This window comes from Geotrypetes seraphini, chromosome 2, assembly GCF_902459505.1.
Source record: "Geotrypetes seraphini chromosome 2, aGeoSer1.1, whole genome shotgun sequence".
NCBI lineage: Eukaryota > Metazoa > Chordata > Amphibia > Gymnophiona > Dermophiidae > Geotrypetes > Geotrypetes seraphini.
The window spans coordinates 161,998,522-162,014,266 of NC_047085.1; the positions used below are offsets into that span (position 1 = coordinate 161,998,522).

The 15,745-nt window shown below is 42.1% G+C and overlaps 1 protein-coding gene across 4 annotated transcripts in view; it reads left to right on the forward strand.

Moving 5' to 3' along the window:
- CDH7 (cadherin 7) overlaps positions 1-15,745 on the forward strand; it is a 390,069-nt gene that overhangs the window by 235,250 nt on the left and 139,074 nt on the right. For all 4 annotated transcript variants that reach the window (XM_033934193.1, XM_033934192.1, XM_033934194.1 and 1 more), the window contains one exon: positions 7,144-7,263. In XM_033934193.1, the coding sequence (XP_033790084.1) occupies positions 7,144-7,263 (120 nt within the window). The remainder of the gene's footprint in view (positions 1-7,143; positions 7,264-15,745) is intronic.

Genomic DNA, 15,745 nt, shown 5'->3' on the forward strand with positions numbered 1-15,745 from the left:
AACTGTTCTGAGCTCCTCTGGAAGAACGGTATATAAAATTGAATAAATAAGTAGGAAGCTCATTATACCAATGAATCCCACCAGAATTCATTACTGATCTTTCATATTCTGGCTACACTCAGCCATCATCCCTGCCCCTCTCCCCCACCCACCCACACCTTTTTAAAAATTATGTCTCTTACTGTATGAGTTGAGGGTTTACATTGAGTTCTATAGTTTTATTTAGATGTGTATGGTTAAATACATAACATCTACTACTATATTTTTGGTTTTGCTTATGACTTCTCACATTTTGGGCCTCCCACATCTTGGATTATTGTTAAAATGACCAAGTGAAAATATTAGGCACAGATCCCATGGTTAAATTTACATACATAAATTTTAATTCAAATCAGTTAACACTTATAAGATAAGATTGCTTGATAAGAAGCCAATTATCAGTACTAATTGGCTTGTTATTCAATTATGTTACACATACAAATTGTGTGCAAACCCAGATTTGCGCGCACAACTCAAATTACAATATATTGACTTCAGGGGTATATATACAGAGATTATATTTTGACAATCCAAACACTAGTGAAAAAATACATTGATTAAGCAGTAATCATTAAAGAAGCAAGGATTCTGCCTCAATTAGAATAAAAAATAGATGAGAATCAGAAGTCCCTTTCTCTCTCAATTATTTCTAAAGTTCTCTGTACAATAGATGTCTTATATGAGAAAACAATGAACAATATAACTAGCAAAATAAAAGCATGAACATTTTGTAGCAAATGCAGAGAACCGGGTCTCCCAATGGGGTCACATTCACTTAATGATTGCATTCTGCATCTCAAGATAACATTTGCATATCTTCTCACTAGAATTTCTGAGAAAAATGCTGCACATTTAAAGTGTGGATTCCAAAGGAGACATCTGCTCTGTCATCAACAATGTAGCTGTCTTCTCCAAAGCACACAATTGGGTACCAAAGGTTCCAGCCAAAACAACATGAGACATACATATTCTAGCAACAAGAAGGCCTGCTATACAAGTTAGCACAATCCAGGTGCCCAAACACATGAAGATATTGAAAGTTTACTGGCATTCTTATTTATCTCCTTTAATATCATCCACATCCCACCTCCTCCCCCCATCAAAAAAGTCAAGAAATCCACAGGCAGTGGAGATGTGCTTGCCACTCTCTAATATAATGGCTGGGAACTTGAAATTCCTGCTTTGTATGCTTTTTCCAGATGAAGATATAATCCATGCAGAATTGTGAACTGCATTTCAAGAGTATATTGTAATGTTTCTAATTCTACATTGAATATAATTGTTAACTGAGTCACACATTCAGATGGATTCATGTTCTTAAGAGACCTGCTCAAAAGCTTCTTAACAGGAGTAAACTTTGAATGAATAAAATAATTTGTCCCAACTATTGTATTCAAGTAATAGCACAGCTTTTGATAGGCAGAATAGTTCCAATATGAGAGCTAGTATTCTGTTTTCAGCTATTGAAATGAACAGATTGAGCTGATTAGGCATTAAAAACACATTAACCTACTGCAAGCCTCTATGGCCTGGATTTTGTAAATGGCACCAGAAATAAGCACCCTATCGATTCCTAAATTAATTTCCTTAATTGATGTGATAATTGACTGTCCCATTTAAAACCGATTAAAAACTTGTTTTAAAAAGTAGGTGCTGGAATTGCACTTACGGCATGGCGTCTAGCGGCACCTAAGGTTATAATGGGTGTGGATGGGTGTGGAGATGCTGAAGAAAAAGCCCAACAGGCCTCTACGACGACGACAGCAATCCAAGCATGAGAGTCGTGAGGAAAAGATGGCGATCACTCAGCAGTGGACTATTCAGGATACACTTTATAATACGGTAGCACAATGTGGACTTGTGGACTCGACATTGACAGTGTTTTGGCAATTATCAAGAGTCTCCAATTAAAGATCTTTTTCATGAAGTGCTGTAGCATGAACTGCAATTATAAATTGCTTAACTCGTGACAATCAGCTTTGCTTTAGTCACCAGACGATTTTGATGGATGCTTCATATTTTACCATTTATAATTGCAGTTCATGCCACAGCAGGGAGTTGTTTATTGTTGTCCTTTGCTGCTACTTTTTTGTCTTACTTTTTATTATGATTGTGTATGTTTTTATTGCTCCCCGCTTAGATTTGTGGATTGGCGGGTTATAAATAATTTAAAATAAATAAATAAATAAGTGCAGCAAGTCATATGTGAAATAAATGAGACTCGAATGGGCATTCTAATGGTCGGCCGTGCCGAACCTCAGGGTTTTAAATTTTGAAGCATCCCTGTACAAAAAGGTTTTCAAGGAACTCTTGAATCTATCTAATACAGATTCTTCTCTAAGATAAGCAAAGAGGGAGTTCCATAACTGGGGTGCGGTGGTTGAAAAGATCTCATTGCGTTTGGTACCAATGATCTTTAGGGTATTGAGAGGAGATTATGGTCAGTCGAACGTAAAGCTCTAGGAGGGGTGTATGGTGTTAATAATCTGTATAAAAATATAGGAATGTTTGTCTGACGAATCTTAAATGATAAAAGGGCTATTTTGCAAGAGATACAATGGGGAATTGGAAGCCAATGGACATTTCTCAAAAGTGGCGTTACATGATCAAATTTTCTAGAATTTGTAATGATTTTTATTGCAATGTTATGAATTAATTGTAATCGCCTTAATTGTTTCTGTGCAATGCCTTTTTATAATGAATTACAATAGTCCAGTTTTGAGATAACGAGTGAGTGGATAAGGATGTTAAGGGCATATGGTTCAAGGACATTGGGTCAGACCAATAGTCCATCAAGCCCAGTAGCCCATTCTCACAGTGACCAATACAGGTTCATAGTACCTGGCCAAAACCCCAGGAGTAGCAATATTCCATGCTACCAATCCAGGGCAAGCAGTGAATTCCCCCATGTCTTTCTCAATAACAGACTATGGACTTTTCCTCCAGGAACTTGTCCAAACCTTTCTTAAAACCAGCTATGCTATCCGCTCTTATCACATCCTCTCGCAATGCGTTCCAGAGTTTAACTATTATCTAAGTGAAAAAATATTTCCTCCTATTGGTTTTAAAAATATTTTCCTATAACTTAATCAAATGCCTCCTAGTCTTTGTAATTTTTGATGGAGTGAAAAATGTATCCACTTATACCCGTTCAACTCCACTCAGGATTTTGTAGACTTCAATCATATCTCCCCTCAGCCATCTCTTTTCCAAGCTGAAGAGCCCTAACCGTTTTAGTCTTTCCTCATATGAGAGGAGTTCCATCCCCTTTATCATCTTGGTTGCACTTCTTTGAACATTTTCTAACACCACTTTATCTTTCCTGAGATAAGGAGACCAGAATTGAACGCAATACTCCAGATGAGGTCGCACCATGGAGCGATACAGGGGCATTATAACATTCTTAGTCTTGTTAACCATCCCTTTTTAAATAAATCCTAGCATCCTGTTTGCTTTTCTGGTCGCTGCCGTACATTGGGCAGAAGGATTCATTGTGTTGTCTATGGGTAATAACCACCGTGTCATTCTCTACTCGAACGTGACAGTCAACCTTATGTACAGGCAACCATGGTAGCATTCCTCATCTGCCTTCTGTCTCTCATCACTGAGAACATGATTCATCTACCCTTCACGTGATAGTGAAAGTCTGATTGGCTCTACCAGTGTTCATATGCTCTGACACCTCCAATCAGAGAGGCCATTTCAAGTGTGCAGAGATTGCATATTGGCCGCTTGAGTGACTGATTTTGCATAGTTTATATAAACAATTTTAACCACATGGCTTATCTGATCCCGATAGGATAGTTTTTGGTCTAGATCTACTCCAAGGATTTTATGCTTGAACCTGTTGCAAAGGGATATTGTTTATCTGTATTGGTGCTATTAAGGATAGATGGATTTCTGTGCTGTTTGTCTGCAGTACGTCTAAATCTGAAAGGGACATGTTGGAGGTGTAGTTTGGATGGGACTAGGATGGGGTTATGATGTGGATGTTTTTATGCAATAAGTGAACATTTTAGCAAATGTCCAGAGCACAATTTGGGTGTTTGGGTCTAAACCTGTTTTAACAATGAGTAAGTGCCCAAAAGGTGCCTAAACTGACCAGATGACCACTAGGGGATGAAGGCATGACCTCCCACACACACTCCCCCCTCCAGCGGTCACTGACCCCTTCCCACCCCCAAACATATCAATGAAACAGTACATACTTGCCTGTATGATAGCTTCAGATGTTAGGGCCAGTCCTAGTAAAGCAGCAAGCAGATTCCTGTGGGTGGTGTAGTCAACCACACATATCCGTGTGGGTGGTGTAGTCAACCACAGAAATGGGGACTCAGGCCCATATCCCACTCTAACTACTGCACTTATTCTGGACTATGTGAGCCTTCCAAAATCTACCCAAATTCCACTGTACATTCATATAGGTGGCACCTATAGGCATAAGGGCTATTGGTGTTGTGTACATATAGCTCTAGTAAGTTTTAGATGGGTTTTGGAGGGTTTACCATATACTATAAGGGGTTATGGTAAGATGTGAACCTGGTGCTTTTTATGTAAAGTTCTTTAAAGTACCTCCTAAGGTGCCCCCATTGTTCTGCTGGCCAGTCTATTAAAATTGCTAGCCCCTACTATTTCCCAATGGCATGTTTGTGCATTTTTCTTTTGGACTTTTTTTCTTTCTTCTAAAAAATGGCTCAAAAAGATAGACACACTGAGGACAAGCACATCTGAGAAATGACCATTTTCAAAACAAAAAAGATTGATATTTTTTCTGATTTGAAAATGGTCATGTTTGCTATTGTTTTATTTTTCTATGTGTGTTCTGTAAAACGTTAAAAATCGGATTTGAATGTCATATCAAAAATGCCCCTGCACATCTTTTTTTGAGTTGTGGAGATCAAGATTGCTCACAATATCTGAGATGCAGTTGTAAAATGGAGTGATATGAGGGGTGTTCAATAAATTATCTACATGAGCATGAAAGAAAGTAGCAAGCATGTTGCAACAAGACTGTGCATGTTGTGACATGTCTCAAAGTTACTCATGCACAGTTGCAGCTCAATGTGAGTCTAATATTCCAAGAGACAGGATGTCAGGAGAGTCCATATGTGAATCAAGTAAGAAACTATGAGATTTAGAGCACAATTTAGTGATAAAATTTATCACAAAAGAAGGGAAAAAGCCAAGTAGATCCATGAACACATGACTGCAGTTTATGGTGAGTCTGCCTATCATCCTACAAAGTAACATTTTAGAGCAAGCACTTTAAGTGGGGTAGAGAGTCCATTGAAGGTGACCCTCACACTGGACAGCCAGTAGAAGCAATTTCCACAGAAATATGCAAGAAAGTTGAAGATTTAATTTTGTCAGACAGACAAATTAAGGTTTTATGAATAGCTGAAGTGAGCATTTCAGCAGTACAGTTTGGTAAAATAATTCAGGAAAAGTTGGGCATGTCCAAGGTTAGTGCACGATGGGTTTCAAGGATGCTGGCGCCATGTTAGAAGGCCATGAGGCTCCAGTACTGTCAGGAAAACTTGGATATGATCCATGAAGACCAAGTGAATGTTTTTCATCATTTGGTGACTGGGTCTATCACAGACTTGGGTCTATCACAGAGATTCTGAGTCCAAAATGGAGTCCAAGCAGTGGAAGCACAAGTCATCCCCACCCCAAAAAAGTTCAAGACAGAAAATTCTGCAAGCAAAGTCATGGCAACCATCTTCTGGGATGATGAAAGACTTTTGCTTCTGGAGTTCATGCCACACAAGACAACCATAACTAGGAAGCGTTATGCCAACACACCAATCACTTTGAGGGAGTCAATCATGGAGAAAAGATGAGGAAAACTCACAGCAGGTGTGCTGCTTCTTCACAACAATGAGCTGGTACACATGTCACAACAATCACAAGCTGCCATCCAAGAATGTAGGTTTCAGCAGTTGAACCATCCATCCTACAATCCTGACCTGGCTACCTTGGATTATTTCCTGGTCTGAGTTTTGAAGAAATAAGACGTCAAGGAAGGTGTGACATCCTGGTTTGAAGGTCAAACAGAAGAATTATTTTCAAAGGGGTTAAAGTCATTCAAGGAAAGTGGATGAAATGTATGGAGCTATAAGGGGACTATAATGAAAAATAAAACAAATTTTTTTTTTTGAAAACTCTTTTCTTTCCTACTGAGGTAAATAAATTATTGAACGCCCCTCATACAAAGCCATTCTAATATTTTTGTTATTTGTCACTATTTTCCTAACAGTTCCCCACATTCTATTTGGTTACATGGCTGCTGCTGCACACTGAGCTGAAGATTGCAACATATCATCAGCAATGACGCCTAAATCATTTTCCTGTGTAGTGACTCCTAATATGGAATCTTGCCACATATGCAGTAGAATCTCAGTCAACCAATATTTAAATAAACAACCAGCAAAAAAAAAAAAAAGTTTCCTGCACTCCTCAGACAACATCCAAAGTGGTGCTCCAAACCCAACTCCTCTCCCTCCCTCCCTCTGTTCCCGGAACAGCAGGCAGCCGGTCCTGACAACTATGAGGAGGTGCCGCTAGGCACTTCAATGATATCTATGTGCAACCTACAGTGACAATTAAAATATTTTTTTTTAATATGTATGGTTTGTTTGTTTTTTTAATAGTGAGATCAATTACCTCGCATTTAACCCAATAAAAAAACAATTCAATTGCAGGTGAATTTTAGTTAGGCATCACTAGGTATCCATGTTTAGGGCACCTAGCGGCGCTAACCTAGGTACCATTTATAGAATCGGGCCATAGGTGCTCCTGCGTTATCCATTTAACATATGGTACTGCGAATGTGGTTGCTGAATTCCCTGGTGAACCCCACTATTTACTTGTCTCCACTTGGCATATTAACCATTTAACCCTAGTCTCTGATTTCTTTGTTTTAATCAGTTCTTAATCATTGCCTTCTATTGCCTAACTTTTAAATTTCCCCAAGATTGATTGATGAGGTACTTTGTGAAATCATTTCCTAGATTTTTTTTTTATCACTATAAAGTTCACTGTATTGTATGACCTTCAGAACTTAGATCTATTTTAACTCAGTGCTAATGTTATTCTGTGCAGGAACCTTTGTGCTTCAAGTAACAGCTACTGATGCTGATGACCCTACTTATGGAAGCAGTGCCCGGGTGGTTTATAGTATTCTACAGGGACAACCTTATTTTTCTGTTGAACCAAAGACAGGTAAGAAATTATAATGGACAGAAACCCCTGAGAAAGGTGTGGTATCATTTACGCTGACCTTGCCTGAACTGTGATTGGTTACAACGCTAAAAGCATGTCATATCTCATAACTTTCATTTCTACAGGCTGTCTTCTTTCCTGCCAAAGCATGTATCAGACAGAAAGCTGAAAAGATGAGGAAAAAAAATGTATGGCATTGTCGGGAAATCTATTTTTGCTGCAAAATATATATGTCCATCCTGTAGTTTACTATTCTAATAGTTCTACCCAAAATAAACCCCTTAAAAAAAATGAAACACCATTAAGTATGCATAGTTCTGTGTCTGAGCTGCTATATACATAATGCCTTTAATTAGAATGTTCTTTAATTTATGATGATATTTACTGTATTTTTCACACTATAAGACACACCTAGCCATAAGACGCACCTAGGTTTGGAGGAGGAAAACAAGAAAAAAAATATTCTGAACCAAATGGTGTACTAATATTTAATAAAATATACCAGGCTCTGCACCCATCCCCCCTCATTCCCTGCCAGGGTCTGAACCCTGCACCCCCACCCCCACCGCCAGGCTCTGCACCCTGTCCCACCTCCCTGCCATGTACTCTGTCCCCCCTCTGGTGGTATAGTGGTAGGCTGGGATAGGAGGGATCCACCCCAGCCAGCTAACAATTTTTTACCCCCGCCCCCCAGTATCTTTTAAATCCTGATGGTCCAGCAGTGTATCAGCAGGAGCAAGCTTTCCACACTCCTGCACCGCAATCCTGCCCCTCCCTCAGATCTCATTGCCAGTGGTGCACAAGGCAGGCGCGAGCTTTTCACGCTCCAGCCTGGCTCCGCGCCACTCCTTGAATGGATCTCTCCTGTCCCAGCCTACCACTAGACTACAAGTCGCAATATTCGCTCCATAAGGCACACAGACATTTCCACTTTTTGATGGAAAAAAGTGTGTCTTATGGAGCGAAAAATACGGTAAGTATGTTGGGATGACAGCAACATTTCATTATGAAAGTTCCCATAATATTTAGGGCTCTTTTACTAAGGTGCGCTAGCGTTTTTAGCGTGCGCTAAGTGCCAAAAACTAACGCCAGCTCAGTGAATGCGTTAGCGTCTAGCGGCATCAGTTCTTGCGGGACTTGCGAGAACTGATGCCGGCCATTCAGAAAGCAGCGCATGCCCAAGTGGGAGCGCGGAATCTTGTTCCCGACATCCGCGCTCCTGAACTGTGTGCCGCTAGCGAGGGAGGGATACATACTGGACTACCAGGTACGACAACGGTGGTGGCGGGCAGGTGGGTGTTTTTAAAGGGGCGGCAGTGGCAGCAGGTGTGCGGGCAGACATTTTTAAGGTGCAGTGACAGCGGACGGGTAGATGGGTTGTATGCGTGCACTAATCAGTAAGATTATTTCTTATGCATGATATTTAGATTTTTAGATGCAGCACAAGAATGTCCTCTGAATAAGTAGCTTGTGAAGCGGGGGGCAATTAAGATAAGTGCTGGTTTAAATACCGTATTTTTCGCTCCATAAGATGCACTTTTTTTCCACCCAAAGGTACAAATTTTAAATCCCCCTGCACCATTTTAAAACTCGCTGCCACAGCTTGTTTAGAAGCAGAACTGGTGTAGCAGGTTTTGAATCTGCAGTTAGTTAAAAAAAAAATCCAAGTCACTTAGAAGGATAATTTTAGATGTATAAACCACTATAGAAAAGCCAAGGGGAAAAAGGGGTCCAACCTTGTCTGTAGTGAAAAATCCAACCAGAAGCAAACAAACCAAAACTGCAGACGTGTACAAGAAGCAAGCAATAATATATTGTGACAATAAAAATATATCTAAAAACCTTTTTACCAAACGTTGGACCCAACACGGTCCGTGTTTCAGGTTGTCCGAAACAAGGACCGTGTTGGGTCCAACGTTTGGTAAAAAGGTTTTTAGATATATTTTTATTGTCACAATAAATTATTGCCTGCTTCTTGTACACGTCTGCAGAGGATGAGATTTGAGACTTTTGAAATGACAACAATTAGCTGTCTAACTCAGTGGTATAGCAAGATGTGCAGTTTTGGTGGGCAAATTTTTTTGTTCTCCTATGCCCCTTTCTCTCTGTCCTCCCTCCCCTCCAATGATCCTCAAATCAAATTATAAATACCTGAATTGGTGATGAATCCTCAAGCTGAAGGATCCTCCTCCTATGGCCAGAACACTCCCCTATGCTTAGAAGTCTATAGGCGGTTGTTGCACTGCCCTTCCCCCATGAATACTCAGTTTTTGCACATGCATGAAAATCAAACATATACGGGGGGCTGGCATGTTAACAGCCTATGGGCAGTGCTTCTGTCTGCAAAGCATATGGGAGTATTCAGACCACTAGAGAGTGATCTGTTCAGCTGGCAAGCTAGAGGATCTTCACCGGCACTAGTAAAGATGTTACAGTTTTGATGAGTCTGAGCGCAAAATGGGTAAGCCCAGGCCCACTCATGACTATGCCACTGGTCTAGCTTATACATGGAAATGATAAAATTCAGTCACATTCTATGCAGTCACTTATTTATGGTTCATAGACAACGGCGCGAAAGACAAAAGCGCGCTCCGACAATTGAGTGCAGCGCGCACCGCCGTGCCGCTCTAAATTACAGTTTTTAGGGGCTCCAACGGGGTTTTTTTGGGGGGAACCCCCCCCAGTTTACTTAATAGACATCGTGCCGGCGTTATGGGGGGCTTGGGGGGTTGTAACCCTCCACATTTTACTGTAAACTGAACTTTTTCCCTAAAAACAGGGAAAAAGTTCAGTTTTCAGTAAAATGGGGGGGTTACAACCCCCCACAACGCCCCCACAACGCGCGCAATGTCTATTAAGTAAAGTGTGGGGGTTCCCCCCCCCACGCTCCCCCGTCGGAGTGCTAAAAACAGTAATTTAGAGCGGTGCGGCGACGCACGCTGCGCTCAATTGTCTGGGCGCGCCTTTGTCCCGGCGCACTTTTGACCTGACACCCTTATTTATAGGCACCAGGAACACACCTATTTAGAGTACTTTTTTTCATAGAACACTAGCTTAACAGGTCAAATTTGCCTACATCTGAAACATGTGAACTGTACATCATAATATTTTATAATGTATCCCACTATAATCTCCCCCAAACTCTATTCATTTGAATGCCAACCTGCAAAGTACATACCATCAAATCAGTGGCGTAGTGAAGGTGCTTCTACATAAATATTAAGTGGTTTACAAAAGTAATTCATTAGGCACATAGAACTAACCTCTCCATCCTGAATGGGCTCACAATCTGAGCTAAAGTACCTAGGAAAGAAAACAAAAAATAACAATTATATAAAGATAAACTGTAAAGAAGAATGAAAGAAGAAGAAACCCTAGAGAAAACAACAGGGTATTAGGGACAAGCATCCAAGGAGTTAAATAAAGGTTACATTGCAAATTGAAATATCAATAATATCAATATCAAGCAGAAAATAAAGAAACAAAAAAATAAGAGATAGAAATAGAAAAAGAGGGGAAAAACAATCCCAGCAAAACAATGAAATATGTTATGATTGAAAATTATAAGCTGAAATTTTTTTTTATAAAATTCCAGTCTGCAGATGTTCTGGCACTCTTGTTTTAACAGTAGGCAAGCCTCTGGAATAACATGTCATTAATCTGGTCCAGATCTTCCTGAGTACAAGGAGATGTAGGCTGCGACTTGAGGCAGTTGAAAATAAACATCTTCCCCAGTGAGTCGAAGAAGGAGGAAGCAGACTAGACAAACAGACACTGAGGCAGGAGAGAGCCAAAGTCTGAACAGGAAACCAAGAGCCAATGGCAGCAGGTCCTGGAAGAAGAGGCAGACCAAGGAAAGTCCCCTGATGCCAGCACCACCTAACCACAAGCGGGCTCCGTCGACTGAACTATGCTACTGATGAACTGAAGAAGGTGGCGAAGAACACTCCCTGCCAACAGCAGCATAAGCTTCGCGATAGCTGAAACAGCACAACCACATGCCTACTGAGGAGTGGCACAACATCCATCCCAGCGGTGACAAGACCAGACACTGGAGGGAATAAGCCCATCGGCGCATCTGACAAGTGCGAAGCGATCCCACCGACAGTGCATATGAGCCAAGTCAAAATCGGAGCCCTGCTGCACCCGAAGAAAGGGAACCCGTAGGTACCCAAGCCAGATCCACTTACCGGAGCCGACATCCCCCAAGTGCCACTGCGGAAAATGTTCAACAACAGGTAGGAGGCCCCCCAACCGCTGGACCAGTACCAGCGGTCGAACCAGAAAAAATTCAGTGATGCCACAATAAACACTGGAGGCTCTAGACCATAAAACCAGGTCTGATTTTTCAGATTTTTGGGCATCTGCTCATTAGAGAATATTTGGAAGAATAAGGTAGAGAATGCAAGATTCAGATGCACAAATCAAATTCTTCAACTTACCCATTAATAAAGCATTTCCATTAATTTTGTAGATGAATGCTAGCCATTTCCTGCCTGCATGCCAATATTTAGGCTCTGTCATTTGATTAGTGTCTCAAGTTTCTCTATCACTTATGCCATGTAAAAGGCAGGTGTAAATGTTAGCACTTAAATGTAGGCACTTATGCACATGACTTATTCTATAAGTTTTGTGCATGTGTGTAACCTTCTCATGGCCCACCCATGTGCACACCTCTTTTGTATTATGTGTTAAAGTATTTAGGTGCTACCTTATAGAATGGTGCCTAAGTACAGTTATATGAATAACTTCTATTTTAACGGTAAAAGTAACACTGAATTTGTGTCTAACTTGTGACACACTATGGGGCTCATTTTCGAAACAGAAAAATGTCCAAAAAAGTGGGATATGGACTTTTTTTTTTCACAAAACCATCCAAAGCGCTATTTTCAAAACTAATTTTAAAGACTTTTTTGTCCGCAGTTCATTTAAATTTAAGAAGGTGGTTGGAGGTTGGGTGGGACTAGGGTGGGCCTATGATTTTGAAACAGTGCTCTCTAAAATTATAGAATCATGCAATATGCATAGATTATTTAGATTTAATTCATTAATTTTTGTTTTTTCTATTGTCTTTTCTTTTCTTTGCTTTCCTGTTTCATATGGCGCTCTTTTCATTTCTTGTTTTCATATAAACTAAACTAAACTAAACCTTAAGTTTGTATACCGCACCATCTCCACAAGCGCAGAGCTCGGCACGGTTTACAGAAGTTAAGAGGAAAAGGAACTACAATGAAGGGATATGGAGAGGGCTAAGAAGATAGAGAGGGACAGGGTACTAGAGAGCAGGAGGAGATTAGATTTTAGAAAAGAGCCAAGTTTTCAAGTGTTTGCAGAAGGATTGGAGGGAGCTTGAATTTCTGAGCGGGGATGAGAGGTTGTTCCAGAGTTCTGTGGTTCTTAAGGGGAGGGATGTTCCAAGTTTTCCCGCGCGGGATATACCTTTTATAGAGGGGAAAGATAGTTTCATTTTTTGGGAGGGTCTAATGGAGTGTGGGTTTGAGGAATTCCAAAAGAGTGGGATAATGGGAGGAAGGACGCCATGTAGGATTTTGAAGGCTATGCAGGCACATTTATAGAGGACTCTGGAGTATACTGGGAGCCAGTGAAGCTTGGAGAGGAGTGGGGAGACGTGATCGAACTTGTTTTTTGCGAAAATAAGCTTGGCCGCGGCGTTCTGAATTAGCTGAAGTCTATGGAGGTTTTTCTTAGTTAGGCTTATATAAATAGAGTTGCAGTAGTCCAGTCTAGAGAGGATGATGGATTGAACGAGGACGGTGAAATGAGAATGATGAAAGTAGGATCTCACTTTCCTCAACATATGAAGGCTAAAGAAGCATTTTTTTACCAGGGAGTTGAGGTGATCATTGAAGGAGAGAGAGGAGTCTATGACGATGCCTAGGACTTTGCTTGAAAACTCAAGCTGAAGAGTGGGACCGGAAGGTAGTGGGATGAAGGTGGGTAAATGTTCTATAATTGGGCCTAGCCAAAGTAGTTTTGTTTTGGACTCGTTCAGTTTCATTAGAACAGATTGGGCCCAGGATTGGAGATTCGTTATACATGTGGATAAGTTCACAGCAAGGTTGGAGAGGTTCGAGTCGGTCTCGAGAAGGATGAGGATATCATCAGTGTAAGAGTAGAGAGTTTCTAGGGGGATAGATGAAGGAGTTTCAGAGAGGACATGTAGATGTTGAAAAGGATAGGGGAGAGGGGTGAGCCTTGCGGGACTCCACATTTCGGCTTCCAGGGGGGGGGGGGGGTATGGTACCATTTGTGTTAATGGTGTAGGAGCGGAAGCGTAGGAATTTCGAGAACCAGTCTAGTACTGTGGAGCTTATGCCTATTTCGGAGAGTTGGAAGATTAGGATGTCATGGTGGACGACATCAAAGGCTGCGGAGAGGTCGAATTGAAGGAGAACAGCAAATTTGTTGCGAGAATGGAGTTGTTGCACCTTAGAGATTAGTGAGGCCAAGAGGGATTCGGTGCTGAAGTTGGGTCTGAAGCCGAATTGGTGGGGTAGGAGAATAGAGTATCTTTCTAGGTAGGATGAGAGTTGGGTGGATATGATGGATTCTAAAAGCTTGGTTAGGAGAGGGATGTTTGCTGTAGGACGGTAATTTGATGGAGTGGAAGGATCAAGGTCGGACTTTTTCAGTAGAGGGGACAATGAAATGTGTCCCATGTCGGGGGAGAAAAGGCCCGATGTTAGGGCAGAGTTTATAAGTTCGGTGAGGGAAGCAATGGCCTTTGTAGGGATATTCTCGAATAGATAGGAGGGGAAAGGATCCAAAATACACTTGCAAGTTTTTAGTTTGAAGCAGAGTTTGGAGACTTGCGATTCGGAGATGGGCTCGAAGACGGTCCAGGATCTGTCGGCAGAGATGGGGTTGGATGTAGGTAAGGTAGGGTTGAGGCCAATAGAGGTCAGGGAATTGTAGGAGACTGTGGATGGGAAGGAGCTTCTTAGGGTGGTAATCTTTTCATTAAAGAAATCTGCAAGGGCATCGGCTGATGGAGACGGTGGAAGCAAGGATGGGCCTTTTTTTGTAGTTAGGGTGCGCCAGATGTTGAACAGCGCACTGATCTGGTTGTTGGATCTAGAGATCTTGTCTCCGAAGAAATTCTTCCTGGCTTTTTTTAGTGTTGAATTGTAAAGTTTAATGTTGACCCCCCAGGTCTGTCTATCAGAGGGGGATTTAGATTTTTTTCCATTTGCGCTCCAAAGCGCGACATTTCTGTTTCAATTCTCTGTGAAGAGGTAAGTACCAGGGGGCCTTTCGGGGGTAGAAGATGGTTTTAGTGGATATTGAAGCAAGGGAGTGGTATTTTGTACACCATGCTGTTGACAAATTGAAGTGCAGTTAAAACTTTTAACAAACATATGATTTGAAATTGTTTAAATAAGTCTTTTTAGTTTCTATATTAACTGCATAACTGGATATTTTGTTATTATTTAAAGGTTCATACCGAGTCAACTAATATATATCTATATCTAATATATATATCTAATATAATAAAATGGTAAGCCGCGCATGCGCACTTCCTATGCGTGGGTCCGTTTTCCGTGAGCTACAGCTAGGAAGTGGCATGCGCTGCTTACGGTCTGGCCTCGTGGCCAGAGTGCATATGCGGAGGACAGATCGTGAAAGCACAGCCAGCGACTCCCCCCTCACTCACTGCCAAAACTACCACCTCCTCCTTCTCGCCGGCTCACCCGCATTTAAATGCTGTTTTAACGCTGGCTTTGCTGTCTTCTGTCCACTGCGGCCCGCCCTGTCTGACTACTTCCTGTTTCCGTTAGGGTTGGCCGCAGTGGATATAAGACGACGAAGCCAGGGGCTGTAGCCGCCGATCTCCGTTCCTCTGGGGGGGGTCTGGGAGGAGAGGGATCGCGGCCACTCAGCGCCCCCACCGAGGAGCCTAGCAACTTTCCGCTGCCCGGGACCCGACTCATTTGCCGCCCCCCCTCTTCCCTTACCGCGGGCCCGACTGGCGATTTAAGCAGCGTGTCAGCAGTCTTCACACGCTGCTTCGGGCCATTCTACTGCCCTGATTTGCTCCGGACGTGCCAGAGTAAATCAGGGCAGTAGAAGGACCCGAAGCAGCGTGTGAAGAATGCTGACACGCTGCTTAAATCGCCAGTAAGGAAAGGGAAGGGGGGGGCCGGCAAAGGACTCGGGCCCGCGTTTGTAGTCGCGACTGTGGGAAGGGAAAGAGGGTAGAGGAAACGCTAATGCAGGCACAGGGAACTGGTGTGGGGGGAGGGAAATGGAAAGGGGAGGAAATGCAGCTTTGCACAGACAGACAGAGGGAGGAAGGGACACAGAAAGACAAGAAGAAAGACACAGGGACAGGTGCACAGGGAACTGGTGTGGGGGGAGGAAATGCTGCTTTGGACAGACAGATAGAGGGAGGAAGGGACACAAAGACAAGAAGAAAGACACAGGGGCAGGTACGGGACAGCGGGAGTCACGTCAGGAGGGG